Here is a 17,835-nt window from a genome sequence, read left to right on the forward strand (position 1 = left end):
AATCCGTAAATATATATTTTGGATGTTGGCATGGTGAGGGTCCTCCCTACTCTTACTATAGGATTACGTGCCTCTGACTGCATTTGCCACTGGTCATTGTCTCCTAGGTTAGCCACAAATGTCCAGATCCTTGCCCAAGGTTGGTACTGGTTTTTGATCAATGGTGGTAGCCTTGTATGGCTAATCAAATCCTTTTTAACTGCCTGTACCCTAAAAGGTCACAAAGTGGACTTTGTAAAAGTGTTTTTTTTTTTTTTTTTTACCATTTGTGAAAGAAAATATGTATTATAAGACCATTGAAAATGAAGATGAAAACGAATCGCCATAAATTTTCTTATAGAAGAATCTAAATATATAGTAATACTTCTGCAAGCTTACATTGGAAAGATGATTCATATTTACCCCATTTTAACGTGACATAAGCCAGCCATACATGGATCAAAATCTCGGCCAGGCCCTGCTGAACTGGCCAAGATTCGTTCCATGTATGGGCTGGCTGATTGTACCCAAGTTGACACAGCCTGTTTGTACAACCAGCCTGTCGCATTTTTTTACATTTAATTACTGCCAGCAGATATAGCTGCTAGCAGTAATCACTCATCACCTTTACAATAGGTAAGACATGAAAGTGAAACCAGGTAACTGCATTGCAACTTCTGTGTCTGTTTCACACTGTTAGCAGCTGTGGAATGTCAAAACTCCATTAGTTATAGGCATTTCATATATAGTCTCACCTTACTTTTTCCTGGGGATTCACTCAAATTTAATCCTTAAAAACACAAAATAAAAGTTAATTCTATATTTCTCCTAATATTTACGTATGTATTCATAAAAAAAGCATAAGTCAATGTTCCCATAGACCAAAAGGTAGAGATCTCAGTGATCAAATAAAAACTACATTTGTTGCCCAAAGCAACTTGTATTTTTTCTGCAGGGTAAATTGTTATGGACTTGTATGACACCGTCATTTACTGCAGTTCTGTACCAACCAGTGGCGGCTGGTGCTCAAAATTTTTGGGGGGGCGCAAACGGAAAAAAAAAAAAATTGCAGCCTCACTGTGCCCATCACATGCAGCCACTGTGCCATCAAACGCAGCCACTGTGCCATGCCACCAAATGCAGCCACTGTGCCATCAATTGTCACCACTGTGCCATGCCATCAAACAGCAACTGTGCCATCAATTGTCACCACTGTGCCATGCCATCAAACGCAGCCACTGTGCCATCAATTGTCACCACTGTGCCATGCCATCAAACGCAGCCACTGTGCCATCAATTGTCACCACTGTGCCATGCCATCAAACGCAGCCACTGTGCCATCAATTGTCACCACTGTGCCATGCAACACAGAAACTGTGCCATCAATTGTCACCACTGTGCCATGCCATCAAACGCAGCCACTGTGCCATGCCATCAAACGCAGCCACTGTGCCCCTCAACTGTTGCCACTGTGCCAATTGTCACCACTGTGCCCTTTAATTGTCACGACTGTGCCCCATGATGCCACTGTGCCCATTGTCACCACTGTGCCCCATGATGCCACTGTGCCCATTGTCACCACTGTGCCCCATGATGCCACTGTGCCCATTGTCACTCACCACTGTGCCCCATGATGCCACTGTGCCCATTGTCACCTCTGTGCCCTTTGTCACCACTGTGCCCCATGATGCCACTGTGCCAATTGTCACCTCTGTGCCCTTTGTCACCACTGTGCCCCATGCTGCCACTGTGCCCCATGCTGCCATTGTGCCAATTGTCACCTCTGTGCCCCATGATGTCACTGTGCCCCTTTCCCTGTAAAAAGCACTTACCTGAGGATTCCATGTGCTCCCTCGATGTCTTCTGCCGCTGTGGTGAAGCTTCAGCCAATCAGGTTCCTGATAACCAGAATCCGGGAACCTGATTGGCTGAAACGGCCGTTTGTCTTATACAATGAGCGCAGATTGCCTGCGCTCAGAGTATAGACAGCTGAGAGCCGGAGAAAAGCCTATCAGAGCCGCTGGCTTTGATAGGCAGTTCCCCTCAGCCAACCAGCTGCCGCTATTCGGGTAACCGGCGTCCCGCATCCGGTTATCTGAATAGACCAGGCAGCGCTGGCAACCAACAATAACATACATTTGTGCATTTATGCACGAATGTGTGTTATTTGCGAGAGGGGGTGGCGCTGCAGCGCCCTCTATAGACGGCCGCCAGAACTGCGGCTAAAATGTCAAAATGACATTTTAGCCGAATAAAAGTTCTTAAAGGGCCCGTTTTTTTTTTTTTTGTGACTGTGGGAGGGGGCGGCGCCCGTGCGTCCCTATGGACGGGCCGCCACTGGTACCAACTATAGGTAGCAGGTGTTCTACCGAGAAGTGGCCGCCTCGAACTGCGCATGCTCATCACAACAACTGACTTTACGATCAGCTGTTGTTTTGGTGAGGTGACACCTGCGCACAATAGCTGGCACTTCTTGATAGAACCCACGTGCTGCCGAGGTACGTTCAAGTTGGTGAGGGGCGGATTTTTACATGATGGGGCCGGATTATTAAATGATGCACAGTGCTGCTAAAATGGGGCGTATTTTTTAATTATGCCCACTGCTGGAAAACAGTTTTCTGATAAAAAAAAACGCCCTCCGGTTTACTACACACGCCCCGCAAGCGTCCAGGAAGAATAGCAGAAAAATTTGTTTTGCAGTACTGCCCATCATGTAATAATCTGCCCCATCATGTAATAATCTGCCCCTCACCCACCTGAACACGCCTCGGCAACGCGGGGCACAATCTGACAGAAAAAAATATTTTGTCTGCTATTGTGCGCAGGCGCTGTCTCAACAGCCGATCGTAAACTCAGCTGTTGTGATGCGCAGTTCCAAATCCTTTTTTTTTCTATTAAATCCACAAGATTTATTGTCCAATAAAACAGGATGTCCTATTAGACTATAATTATTTGATGCATTTCTCCCTGCCTGGGGCTTAGGAGCTACTGTGTTTTCCTGAAAATAAGACCTAGAGTTATTTTCCTGGCTGCAATATAAGCCCTACCCTGAAAATAAGCCCTAGTTTAAAATGCTTGTACAATCCTATAATCCACTCTATTACAGGAATATATAATTTATTTATTTATTTATTAAAATGCTTATTAGGAGCGCAGTCATTACCAGAAGGCATCGATGCGCTCATAGAACCAACATATACAAGTACAAAACACATCTCTCATTACTGTAAGATAACAATATAAAACCACATAATAGCATTTAAAAGAACTAAAAAAATACTACTATCTTACCCTAATTAGGGCCATACACTTGAAGAAATAAAAACGTTTTTAAAAACTATAATGTACAATGTGTGTGTTTCTGTAATATAATTGCGTGGAAGAGAGCTCCGGCGGTCACAGAAGCGCAGAGCGGCGCTATAACGAAGGTATGTGGCACAATTATATTACAGAAATGCACACATTGTACATTATATACTTCTGTAATAGAGTGGATTATAGGATTTTACAAACATTTTAACTCGGTTCACACTGGGGATTCCTGACAGGCAGGGAGAGAGAGGAGGAGAGAAGACAGCACATTACATGGTAAGACCTACCCCGAAAATAAGCCCTACTGTGTCGTTTGTTGCCAAAATAATACAAGACCCAGTAGTAGACAGGGTAGCATTTATACACATACAACACTCAAACATTGTTCTATTTCATTAAATTACAAAGCATGATCTTAAATACCCCCCTAAAACCAACTACTTGACTGACATTAGACCTGACACTATAACGCACATTTTCAACAGATATTATGCAACAGAGTACTTGTACTTACAGATAACGAGTAGTCCGCAGGAGGAGAATTACTTTGTAGTTAAAGTAAGCCAGGCTTTACCGAACTAGTCTTAAAAATCTTCCATTCTACCTCCTAACACATATTCTGACGAAAGTCTAAGGCCTGATTCACCTATGCAGATTGCAGTTTGCATATTTCAGGTGCATTTTGCAATTTTCAATTCACGTTCTTGATCCATTGAAGTCTATGGAACCAAAAACAAGAAAAAGTCCCTGGCCCTTTCCATAAAATGCACAGATGTGAACTATAGCTATAGGAAACCATGTTAACCATTTAAGCCCCCGGACCTTTAGGCAGCTAAATGCCCAGGCCAGGTTTTGCGATTCGGCACTGCGTCGCTTTAACAGACAATTGCACGGTCGTGCGACGTGGCTCCCAAACAAAATTGGCGTCCTTTTTTCCCCCACAAATAGAGCTTTCTTTTGGTGGTATTTGATCACCTCTGCGGTTTTTATTTTTTGTGCTATAAACAAAAATAGAGCGACAATTTTGAAAAAAATTCAATATTTTTTACTTTTTGCTGTAAAAAATATCCCCCAAAAACATATATAACATTTTTCTTTTCCTCAGTTTAGGCCGATACGTATTCTACCTATTTTTGGTAAAAAAAAATGCAATAAGCGTTTATCGATTGGTTTGCGCAAAATTTATAGCGTTTACAAAATAGGGGATATTTTTATTGCATTTTTATTAATTATTTATTTTTTACTACTAATGGCGGCGATCAGCGATTTTTTTCGTGACTGCGACATTATGGCGGACACTTCGGACAATTTTGACACATTTTTGGGACCATTGTCATTTTCACAGCAAAAAATGCATTTAAATTGCATTCTTTATTGTGAAAATGACAGTTGCAGTTTGGGAGTTAACCACAGGGGGCGCTGAACGTGTTAGGCTTCACCTAGTGTGTGTTTACAACAGTAGGTGGGTGTGGCTGTAGGTCTGATGTCATCGATTGTGTCTCCCCTATAAAGGGGATGACACGATCGATGCGCCGCCACAGTGAAGCACGGGGAAGCCGTGTTTACATACCGCTCTCCCCGTTCTTCAGCTCCGGGGAGTGATCGCGACGGAGCGGCTATAAACGAATAGCCGCGCCGTCGTCCCGGATCGCTCCCCGAGGTAAGCCGCACGCAGCGGAGCGGGGGGGGGGGGGTTCGCGATCGGACCCCCCCACCCGCTAGAAGGCAAGGACGTATATATACGCCCATCTGCCTGTCCGTGCCATTTTGCGGACGTAAATAGTCATGCGGCTGGGCGTTAAGTGGTTAAATGGAATGTAGTGTGTTTCTACAAAACTGAAAATGCACCAAAAAAATGCATAGGTGTGCAAAAGACAAAGTTCTGTATACTTCGTTTCAGCCCGCTCCCATCTGGTCACCTAATCTCCCCTTTGTCAACCAGCACCGGTTGCAGGGAAATGGAGAGAATGCTCTGACAACAGCTGGTTATGCCTGGGAGCAATGAATGTAAGCCATAGACTTTCTATGGCCCATCTGATGTTGGAGCTCACCCCTCTCCCTTGAAGTGGCTGCTGGCTGACACATGGGAGCTGGATCATATGACCGGAGTGGACTGAAAATGGGTAAGTATTCTTACACAGTATAGGTGTTTTGAGGTAGCGTGTAAATTTTAGCACCAGGAATGATTGAAATGGAACATGGGTAAATGTTCTGCTTCTTCATGGGAGAAATGCATCAGAAAGTCTAGACTGATGAGGCATGTCATGCCCAACAAGCAATGGTTTGTTGATTTTGAAAACAAAAGGGGATTTAGCAGCGATTTGGGCTGTATTGTACCATAAACAAAATAAGATCCTTACTTTATGAGAATGAATAGTTGAAAAGGCATTTCATAAGTGTCGCATTTGGTTATTGGTACATTTTGCTTTTTTACGCAGTCCACCTCTACAATAGTTTTGATTGCTGTAGCATAGATTTGGTTCAAAGTGTAAATGGCTTTTAATGCATTTACACATACTCTGAAGGCCCCCCTTCTCTGTGCGCCCTCCTAGTCTTATAATCATTTGCCCCTTAATCCAGTGCTTTGCAGCTTGTTGGTGGCACACATCCACTTATCAAAATTCTACTGGCCAGGCCTGTGCATACGCGTTACACTCTGTTGAATCCTAGGAGCATTAGCACTTCAATGGAGCGTGAGTGAGTGAAAAACTTGTATAGCACTACATATGCGAACTGAATCGCCTCAAGGCTAGCCATCTAGCAGAATACAGTTTATCCATAAATGGGGCAGCAGCTTGTGTGCACAGTAGAAAGAGGACTGAGTTGTAACATTTCAAAGGGCCATGCAGTTAAGAGATCCCTTATTTTCTGTTTGAGAAAGTCGGAATAGGTTAAAGCAGTGTTTCTCAACTCCAGTCCTCACGGCGCCCCAACAGGTCATCTTTTCAGGCTTTCCATTTTTTGCACAGGTGAATTGATCAGTTTCACTGCCTTAGTAATTACCCCAGCTGTTTCATTTGAGGGAAATCCTGAAAACATGAACTGTTGGAGCATCTTAAAGCGGGGGTTCACCCAAAAAACACATTTTTAACATTCGATTGAGGCTAATTGTGGGAAGCACAATTGGGTGTTTTTTTTTTTTAAATCAATGCAGTACTTACCGTTTTAGAGAGAGATGTTCTCCGCGGCTTCTTGGTATGGACTGCGGGACTGGGCGTTCCTATTCATCATCATATTTGATTGACAGGCTTCCGACCGTCGCATACAGCGCGTCATGAGTTGCCGAAAGTAGCCGAACGTCGGTGCGCAGGTGCCGTATAGAGCCGCACCGACGTTCGGCTTCTTTCGGCAACTCGTGACGCGCTGTATGCGACGGTCGGAAGCCTGTCAATCAAATAGGAACACCCAGTCCCGAAGATCATACCCGGAAGCCGCGGAGAACATCTTTCTCTAAAACTGTAAGTACTGCATTGATTTAAAAAAAAAAACACTCAATTGTGCTTCCCACAATTGGCCTCAATCTAATGTTAAAAAAAAAAATTCGGGTGAACCCCCGCTTTAAGGACTGGAGTTGAGGAACACTGGGTTAAAGAAACAGATTTAACATTAGAGCAGCAAAGCAATAGGTTTGCTTGGCCTACAGGTGCAGTTATTGGGGTCTACAAAGATTTTTAGCAAACTGCTAGTAGTATAATGTGTGAGTGTGCTACCATCAATCGTATGCTCCCAACCAACTTACCATAAGCCCACTGACACATTTTGGGTTTCTTAATGGTTGTTCCAATATGAAAAGTTTAATGTTCTCAAATCATATTGGAAAAAACAACTTTTTACCAGCTGAATACATCTTTTGATATTCCAAATTCTTTAACACAATTAAATTGGCAACTGCAATCTATTTCAAATGTTGATCCTAATAAATGTAAAGCTATATAATGGAATATCTTACTTTGCTTAATGTGATCCTTTATGTATCTGAGGTTTCGAAGCGGGTCAACTTCTAATGGTGCTTCTGGGATGTTGGGGTCTGAATGTGACCCTTTCAACAGGTAACCGAGCCCAAGCCTTTCCAGTTGGACGTCCTTTTCTTCTTTCTTCACATAAAGCGGTGGCAATGATGGGTTCTTCCTAATGGATGGCCTTGAGGTCAAGTGCTCTGGTGAGAAGTCAGGGAGCCATTGTGCAGGTAGAAAGTTTTTCTTTCTGGAATACAAAAGTGTCAGTTTACTAGGTTATATAATTTGTTTTTATCAGTCTGTTCAATTCACAAATACATTTGCATGGGTTTGAAATGAGGGTTTTATGTTTTGGAGGTCAAGTGGATGTAGACACCCCTCACATTTATTAAATGCATGTGTTTCCATTGAAGAGTACTGGGCTGCCATCACACCTGTAAGGGGCCCGATGCCCCCCGTTTTTTTTATTTTGTCTGACACCCCCCCCCCCCTTTAGCAACTCGCGGCAGGAGAGAGAAGAGATGACACTTTTGTTACCACAAACGGCAGGAGAGAGGAGCCCCCCCCCCCCCGTTCTTTGCTCCAGGGGGGGCCTGCCTAAAGCTGTGTAATGGGCTCCAAAATTTGTGATGGCTGCCCTGGTTACAGCATACAGACATTTTAGACAAATGTGCACCTACAACCTTGTAGCACATTTTTCAAGTAAGCTATTTTCTAACATGGCACAAGGCCAGCTTCAAAACATGGATTGATGAGTTTGGTGTGGAGGGACTAGAGCAGTGGTTCTCAACCTTCCTGGGGCCGTGATAAAAATTTCCCAAGTTGTGGGGACCCTTAACAGTAAAATTATTTTCATAGCATGGATTGTCGGCACCCAAGGCAAGACAAGTAATTTGCTCCCCTAACCTGTGGACGTTTAGCGCTCCCGGAGTCCCTTTCACTCGTACAGTATTAAAACTCCTTATGGTACATTTTAGGATGTACCACTCTTTCTCTTTGTTCTAATTTCTTTCCCTTTTATCTCTCGCTATCCTAATTTGTTGTTTTTTGTTCGCCATCCCTCTCTCTAGCCGTCTTTCTTATTCTTTCTCTCCCTTTTTCTTTGTTCCTCTCCTTCTTTTCCCCTTTCATGTATTCTCTGTTTTTATTCTTTCTCTTACTCCTTGGTGGGGGGAACGGGATGAGTGGCAGTGCTGAGGGGAGTTGGTATGAGTGGCAATGATGGGGGGGAATTCTGATCAGCCAACTTAGGTACTCTTGATGAAGGTCATCTGCTGATCTGAGAACTGTAGTGGGGACTTTTAATGGCAACTATAATCACAGGTAGTGTTACTGTGTCTCCAGCTCTGTGGTGTCTCGTAGCAGTGACACCTATGCCGAAATCAGGAAATAGGGTCTCCTCCAGCCCCTCCCACTTTACATTCCGTCACCAGTCAACTGAACACTAGTCTCTGCCCCCCAGTCATGCCATGAACTGAATTGGCGGCTGCGAAGGGGCTTAGTGGACGGCCACAGGCTCCAGGGAAAGCCCTGCTGGGCGGCTGCAAAAAGGCTGGGAGAGCAGTGCGGGATTCAGGAACAGCCCAAGATTTGGTGACCCCTGCCAAATCATTATTCGACCCCCAGGTTAAGAACCACTGGACTAGTTATTTGCACAGAGCCTCAGCCCCACTGCCCACCCTTGGAATTATTTTGAAAGCTAAGTGTGAGCCATGTCTTCTCATCCAACATCAGTACATGACCGCACAGATGCTCTTTTGACTGCATGCACACATTCTCACAGCCACAATATCTTGTGGAAAGCCTTCCCAGCAAAGTGGAGGCCAAAGGGAAGCCAACTCATGCTCATATTGGTGTGGTAGGTACATATCTACAAGCTGTATGCCATATAGTGTAAAAGGAACTCATGAGTGAAGTATCCAGGAGGATTAAGAAAGATATGTGAGGAAAATAACTGATGAGTAAGATGGGTATGTTCAATTCATAACAGAGGCGTAATTAGAGGATGAGTGACAAGAATTTTGTGCTGAGGATCAGTGACGAGTGACACAAGTTTGGAGAACAACCAAGGTTTAGGAATCGGAGAGGAAGATGGGTGAATCTCATCTTCTAACAGACTCAGTAAAAAGTGATACTGTACTTATGAAATAGAATGCAAAGGAAGTAAGGTTTGTACAATGAATACCTTGATTTTAAAGTTACCTTTCATCCATTGTATTATTTTCTAGATCATAAACAGGGGCATCTCCTGCTTCGCCAGCTTCTGGACAGATTGGCACTTCTATAGATATACAGATACACCAGTGAAATGCATTATTCCTTTTCCCTCGAGAAAGTTCTTCAGATGTAATAAAATAAGCCTTAAACAAAATCTCTCATCTTAAAATTTGTTTCTGTATATACACATATATACCGGTATATATTTTTTTATTTGTCCAGTGTGCAGATGTAAAGCTGGCCATAGATTTTTTAATTAAAGGCTTAGGAAAATTCTCAGAACATTTGAATGTCGTTCAAAAGAGTTCATCTGCTTTTAACCACTTGCCACAGTTTTACTGCGGAAGCATGGCACGGCTGGGCGAAACAATGTTATGTTGCGTCGCTTTGCCCTGTGGCCACTAGGAACGCGTGCCTGTTGCTTGCTCCCAGAGCCTATGCTCCGGTAACCCTGTGTATATATATATATATATATATATATATATATATATATATATACACACACAGTGGAACCTTGGTAACGCAGTTAACAAGCGTTTTGAAAGACAAGCAACTTTTTTTAAAAAAAATTCAGAATTCAAGCTAATGGGGTGTGCAGTACCGCATTTGGCCAGAAGTGCGGGGGCATCAGTGGCACTCCGAACGGCTTGGAGCCATTCGGAAATACTCAGGTGTTTCTGAGATCAACCAAGCTGTCCCGAGTATTTCTGAGGCTCTCTGGCACACCCCCCACCTCTGGCCACATGCGGTATTGTATGCCATAGAAGTCAATGCAGAACTAATTATCTTTGTTTCCATTGACTGCTATGGGGAAACTTGCTTTGATATACGAGTGCTTTGAAATTGCAAGCATTCTCCTGGAACGGATTATGCTCATAATCCAAGGTTCCACTATGTGTTTGTGTGTATATAATTTGTATTTTTTTTCATTCTTCTCGAGTATGTATTCTCAACTCAATCTCTTCTATTGCTTCCATCAGCCTCCCCAAAATCCTTTTCTTTCTTTTTCCCTCTGCCGCTGTGATTAGAGTACGGATATTCTCACGAATGTTTATTTGAAAACCTACCAGGGTAAAGCCAACTTTATTATTATTATTTTTTTGTAGAAACAAATGACAGACACAACAGTAAACTTGCTGTACCTGCTTCTGGCTCCTGACTTATATCTTCCACAATAATCCCATCACAGAGTGGCTGAAAATCAAAATGGAAGCCAATTCAGAACATTGTTAATATTTGCATGAAGAAACTGAAAATGGCTTTTTGTAGCTTACACACAAAAAAAAAGAACCAAAAAAAAAAAATTATATTGATATAAACAAACTTGATTTATTGAGTGTAAATTGCACAATGATAAAACACGTCGGCAGAAACACATGTACCTGGTCAAAGGCAACCTGGAAAGTTGCTGAGTGTTGGCAACTGTTACCTGTGTTTCCCCAGTGGGAAGACCTTCCACAAATTCCCATTTCACAACCTGTTGTAACAGTGCCGTCTCGTTACGTAATTAGTCATTGTGTCGGCGTACAGAGAGGTGGCGGAGGACTGCTGCCAACCATCTGCCTTTACATGATATGGCTGAGCGATTATTACCCAAGAGGCAGGTGGCGGCTGTGTGCTGTAATCCTAACTGAAGGGGAACAAAGAAGCTTCAATCCTGGACTCGCATCTGCCTGGCTGGAGGGCATAAGCTGCCCAAAACACTTAGATCTGGAGCAGATAACCAAATTTTCCAATTACTGCACTACTATTATTTCTGTTGCAGGACATACACCTTTTTTTCTTGTTGATTACTGCACTTTTGAGTAATTTCAGGTAATTTTTTCAACCGTTAGTTAAAGGCCAAGTTCACCTTTTAAAAAAAATTATAATGGCACATTTTTTTTGCAGGAAATTGCATTTACTATATTATTTATTTTTTCACAGGCACCTGCTAAGTATTGTTGTACCTGTGAGCAGTGGATGTTGGGTGCAATGCCAGTCTCTGTGCCCATACCAAGATACAGGCGTTCAGTTCTAGAGCTGGAGGGGAATTTATGTTCCATCCGCGGTGGCAGGTGGCATTTGTAGTTCATTCATTCACGGATCTCTGTGAGTGAATGATGCCGCTGTGTGGGCAGAGTCCTGCAGCTGCTCCGAATTGAAAAGTGACTGCAGGGGAGAAACTTCTCCTGCAAGCTGTCACATTTGAAGACGAAGTGCCATTTGCACCACCTTACATGTTACACCCTTTTACCTACAGGTAAGCCTAGACTAAGGCTTACCTGTAGGCAGGGCTGCTGTTAGAAATCAAGGGGCCCCATACAGCCTACCTGGCAGGGCCCCCCCAATATATTAAGACCATATTTTTTTAAAAAATACACTAAAATCATTATTAGTGGACACAAACATAACAGAGAACCTGTGTGAATTAGCCCTTTTTTATTGTTTTTTTTTTTACATAAAAAAATGATTATATTCACAGTGACAAGGGGGTCACAGTCACAGAAGCAGGCAGAACAGGGAGGGAAATAAGTGTCAGGGAAGCAATTACAGGAATTATTCCCTATGTCTCTCCCTGCAGCAGCTGAAAGCCGGCAAGAGGAGGAGAAACTGGCTTTCAGCTGCTGCAGAGAGCTGCACAGGGCATTCTTCTGTAACTGCCCCTCCACCAAACCACACTAATTCCCCCTGCTGTTTGGGCCCCCCAGTGTGCCCGGGCCCCCTATAGGAGGACTGGTGGTCCCCCCTTATCAGTGGCCCTGCCTGTAGGTGCTGAAAATATCTTCTAAACCTCTACGGTTTAGGAGATATTTACAATAGAGACGTGCGCCAATGTCTGTGGTGCATGCGCTGAAGACAACGGCGCAGGCACACTTTAGAAGCGGCAATCGTGCCGTTTCTAAAGGAGGTCATGCTGTGACTGGTGGCTCCCACGCGCATGCGCGAGAGTGACGTCAAGCGACTCCGGTCACAGAGCCAGAGTTTGTGGCCCCAGAAGAAAGACAGGTGAAGATGGACGCTCGCTGCTAGTGGGGACCGCAGTGACATCACAGGCTTTGGTTTCAGGTAAGTGACACATAATGGGCTACTATGCGATGCATAGTAGCCCATTATGCTTTACCTTTGCAGGGAAATAGAGAGGAAGTAAAACCCATCAGGGTTTACTTCCTCTTGAATAACTAGTAACAAGGTTCCAAAAAATAAAGTTTGCCTTTAAAGTGTATCTGAACCTCAAACCAAAAATATAAAAAAAAAAAATGAAAATATTGCAGCTTACTAGTTCTTGGTGCGGTTGCTGCACTTGTTTTATATTTTCTAGTTTTTCTGCTTTATTTTCACCTAGTAATCATTAGGGGTGCAACGGATCAAAAAACTCACGGATCGGATCGATCCTCGGATCAGGAGTCACGGATCGGATCATTTTCAGGTTAGTAAAAAAAAAAAAAAAAAACACAAGACAAACAAAAGTTTTGTCTTTTTACATTTTTATTAATATATTTATTTTTTTACTACTAATGGCGGCGATCAGCAATTTTTTTTCGTGACCGCGACATTATGGCGGACACATCGGACAATTTTGGGACCATTACAGTTTTACTAGTGTGGGGGCAATGTTGGCTATGGCTATTATTAATAGCCATAGCCAACATTGCCCCCACACTAGTAAAACAGTAACACTGTAATTGTCATTTTTGCCACTGTAATAATAGTCATAGCCAACATTGCCCCCACACTAGTAAACAGTAACACTGTGTGTATAGCCATTTTTCCCACTGATTACAGTGGGAAAAATGGCTATACACACAGTGTTACTGTTTACTAGTGTGGGGGCAATGTTGGCTATGACTATTATTACAGTGGCAAAAATGGTAATTACAGTGTTACTGTTTTACTAGACCGAGTACATCAGTACAGTGAGTTGGCTAATGGCTATTAAGCCATTAGCCAACTCACTGTACTGATGTACTCGGTCCGTCTCACTGCACTCAGGTTGCATGCAGAGTCAGCGGCGCAGCGCGCTCTTGCAAAATAGAAAAAATCCACGAGCAGAGGGAGGGGTGATGACGTCAGCGCGCACCGCCGCCGAGTGTACCAAGATGGCCGACCGCTCCGGAGCTAGGCCGGATCGGGCACGATCCGTTGCACCCCTAGTAATCATGCAAATAACACTTCCTGTCCCTGGATAGCTACACCCTCCACCAGTGTATCTAGGGTTGTCACCCCATGCTGCTCTCCTGATATTGACTACAAACTTGTCCTTATCCCTTCAACTCCATTAGGTGGGAGGGGATTGGTAATATAAGATATAGAATGGAAAGAAAAAGTAAAGAGCTTAAAATAAGTTTTTTTTTTTTTCTGGTGGATGCAGCATTGGTTCTCCCGCCAGCTCTAAAATGGAGAACCGAGCAATCAAACACTGCTGATCGTTCAGTTCTCAGTGAGCAAAGAGCTGGTGACTGTCAACCATTGCAGTATGATCTGCTCACCCTGTGCTCACTGGAGCATTGGGCTGTGAGAGGGGGTGTGAGCGGCCGGCTCAGGCCTGCTACAAAGGCTTAGCCAGGTGCCATTCCAGGCTCCTGGGTAGATTCCAACCATATGGTCATGGTCTTTCCCCAGCCTGGACCGGCTCTGTGACATCAGCCAACAGCGGGCTTCAACCCTCTGTCGGCTGAAAACGGGTCATAGGAGTGCAGAACGAACTACACTCCTGTCATCCACAGGAGACATACAGCCAAACAAGCTTTGGCTGTACTTCTCTTTTAATGGTAAATGGTCTAGTTACATTACTGTAAGGAATACAACAATTATTTCTGTTAAACATTAGTTGGTGTAATTGCAATGCAAATCAAGGCACCCCTGTTGTCAGGAAGAGGCTCTACCTAAAATAGTTTTATTATACCTTCTTCCTGTAGCAAGAAACTGCTTTCATTACTCCCTGCAACATCATCAATAGGCTTATAAATTGTAGCAGGGTCAGCTGCTAAGAGCGCAGTTTCTGTTTTCAAACATATGTTCCCCCAGCCCCAGAATTACATCTCCCAAGAGCCCTTTCCCAGCGCACAGGTCATTCCTATATCAGCCAGTTTATTTCAGGATTCCTGCATGCCACCTATATAAAGCAACTTTTTGGGACTTATTCAGATTCTTAGTGCTCCAGTTTTAGTAAATCTACCCCTATATCTATGCAAACCTGCACTGCTGCTCGCTCTCTTTCTCTTTTTTTTTTTTTTTTCCCCCCCTGTGAATTTACTTTATAAATACAGAGCAATTTACACACGCTCATATAGGGATGTGCCTTGTAAAAGGTTTGCGTTTTTCAAATCTCTATAATGCTAAATGGTAAAAATGAACATTAAGACAGAACAACCCACTTCTGGCTAGTTTGTTCTTGAGTCTTGTGTTGAGAAAGACGCCCCCGACCAACTGCTGAGGAAGGAATGTTGATTAGAACTTCTGTTCTGAAAAATACATTATTTAGCTGCCTCACACACTAGCAAAGGAAAATCATTCTATGAACAAAAACAAAAAATCCCCAAATTTTAAGCAAAAAAATAAACGCACAGGCACTCCAGTCATGTATCAACCAGGATAAAAGACTTCCTTTGTTGCTTGGTATTCCATTGAATTTAGTCCAGAAGTTTCAATTAAAACGCAATTTAAAAAAAAACATTTACACAATTAAAAAAGAGAAAATACAATAAAAAAAAAAAAAGAGAGGCTTGAGAGCTCACAGGGGAAAAACACAGTAAGGAACAATTTCATGAGAAGTAGATAATAGGGCCATTAAAGGGGAGTTCCAGCCTTTTTTTGTTTATTAAAAGTCAGTAGCTACAAAAAGTGTAGCTGCTGACTTTTAATAAACAGACACTTACCTGCTCCACGGTCCAGCAATGCGGCTGCCCGAAGCTCCGCTCCTCTCTCCGACGCCTCCATTGCCACTTTGGGAACCTGACCGTGACAGCTTTCGGCTTCCTGGGACCTGTCGTGTCCCAGATCGCCTAGAGGGAGGGGCCACCTAGGGGCAGAGGAGGAGTCGCCTAGGCGGCCCATAGGTGGAAGTAGGAAGTGGGATAGGAAGTCCCACTCCTAACAAAGCCCCCACTCCCCCCTCAAAAAAATTACATACCAAATGTGGCATGTAAGGGGGCGAGGAGTGCTTAAAGTGGAAGTTCCACTTTTGGGTGGAACTCCGCTTTAAAGAGGAAGTAAACCTTGATGGGTTTTACTTCCTCTTTTTTTCCCCCTGCAAAGTAAAAGCATAACGGGCTAGTATGCCACTTACCTGCAAACAAAGGACACAATGCCCCCGCTGGTGGCCGCATCCATCTTCGCCCCTCTTTCTTCCAGGGGTGCGGACTCTGGCTCTGTGACTGACCGGAGTTGCGTGACGTCACTCCCGAGCATGTGCCCGGGAGCCATCAGTCACGGCACCTGCTAGTGAAGAAACAGCACGGAGGGCCATTTCTTTATAGCGCGTGCGCCAATGACATCGGCACACTACAAGGTAAATATCTCCTAAAGGGTGCACTTTTAGGAAATATTTGCAGTACCTATAGATAAGCCTCTTACCTTTTAGGTACAACTTCTGCATTGGAGGTATACAACCACTTTAAAGCGGTGGTTCCCCTAAAAATAAAATTTTAACATTGCTTTTCCCAAATAAATTACGATTCGAATCGGCCGGTTTTATAAAAAAAAAAAGGTCCGTACATACCGTTTGTTGTTTTCGTTCCCACCGCCACTTCCGGGTACGATGCTGGCGGTGGGCGTTCCTAATTGATGGACAGGCATCCGACCGACGCATACATCTCGTCACGAGATGCCGAAAGAAGCCGAACGTCGGGAACGGGAACCACCGCTTTAAGTAGTGGATGTTTATGAATTATTTTTGGAGAATAGGGATATTGTTTTCTGTCACTTTAACAGGCATTGACTAAGGCTTTTTATCACCTGTTGCCCATGTATAATAATACATGTAACATGGGTATTGATATCTTGCCAATGACTTCTATTGGACTCACCAATGCACTAAAATGCAGAAAATAAGGGGCATGTTTTTTTTTAAGCACTGCAGCGCTAAGATGGGAACAGACACCATTTTTACTATAGGGAAGCTGCAACCCATGCAAATGCAACAGTGTAAAATCTTACAATGCAATTGTAACGTGTGAGTACTTAAAGTGATTGTAAAGTCAGAAGTTTTTTTTATCTTGATGTATTCTATGCATTAAGATAAAAAGCCTTCTGTGTGCAGGATCTCCCCTCAGCCCCTCGAATACTTACCTGAGGTCCATCTAGCTCCAGCGATGTTGTGGGAATGTCTCGGCTGCCCGGGACTCCCCCTCCTCATTGGCTGAGACAGCGGCGCGGCATCATTGGCTCTGGCTGCTGTCAAAGTCAGCCAGCCAATTAGGAGAGAAAGGGGGCGAAGCCAGGCTTGGCTCCAGTGCCCCTATAGCAAGCTGCATGCTTTGGGGGCACTCAACAGGAAGGAGGGACCAGGAGCACTGAAGAGGGACCCGAGAAGAGGAGGATCTGGGTGAGGTAAGTATAACATGTTTGTTATATTTAACTAAAAAAAAAATTGGACTTTACAATCACTTTAATATATGCAACCAGATATTCTATACAGTTTTAAAGTGTATTGTGATTGCCATCACATCTCACTTTAAACAGTTTTTATAAGCAAATTGATTTTTCTGTTTCAATCTATTTATTCGTTTTATGACACAACATAAGAAATCAGAAGCAACCAGGTTGGCTTAAAGGGGTTGTAAAGGAAACATTTTTTTTTCATAATAAGCATCCTTTACCTGCAGACATTCCTCTTTTCACTTCCTCATTGTTCGTTTTTGCTCAGAAGTTGCTCTATTTCTTCTCTGTTCTGTTCACTTCCTGCTTGTCTGATTTTACTGACCACCGTGAAGGGAGGCTTTACTGCGGTGGTCAGTAACGTGCTCACCCCCTCCTGGGAACTACATCTGTGTGGCAGGACGCTCTCTTTACGTGTTAAAGATCTTCAAGGAGGTGTGAATTACTGGGCGTGCCGCAATTCATACTGGGAAATGTAGTTCTTACATGAACGAACGCCGCAAACCAGGAAGTGAATGAGAGAACAGAAACTAGAACGCCGGAGGTGATATAGATGAATGAATTTAATAGGTATTTATTCGTTTTTTAACAGAATTATTACACTATTCTGTCTGTCTACCTTGCAGACATAAATTTTAGGCAAAACAATTTTTTCCTTTACAACTCCTTTAAGAATGATCAGGTATTACAGAGAATCCAAAAAGAATACGATGCTATTGAAGGATAATAAATGCAAAATGGAAAGAAAAGGGAAAAAAGGCCATACTCAGTCACCCCAGGGATGGCCCAACTC

At 43.4% G+C, this 17,835-nt stretch overlaps 1 protein-coding gene across 1 annotated transcript in view; it reads right to left on the reverse strand.

Moving 5' to 3' along the window:
- The window catches only part of MAP3K19 (mitogen-activated protein kinase kinase kinase 19), a 64,276-nt gene that overhangs the window by 19,842 nt on the left and 26,599 nt on the right, over positions 1-17,835 (reverse strand). The window contains exons 7-10 of the mRNA XM_040358091.1: positions 10,607-10,658; positions 9,450-9,528; positions 7,241-7,494; positions 735-769 (exon numbers count right to left, since the gene is read on the reverse strand). Coding sequence (XP_040214025.1) covers positions 735-769; positions 7,241-7,494; positions 9,450-9,528; positions 10,607-10,658 — 420 coding nt within the window. The remainder of the gene's footprint in view (positions 1-734; positions 770-7,240; positions 7,495-9,449; positions 9,529-10,606; positions 10,659-17,835) is intronic.

This window comes from Rana temporaria, chromosome 6 (assembly GCF_905171775.1).
Source record: "Rana temporaria chromosome 6, aRanTem1.1, whole genome shotgun sequence".
Classification (NCBI taxonomy): Eukaryota; Metazoa; Chordata; class Amphibia; order Anura; family Ranidae; genus Rana; species Rana temporaria.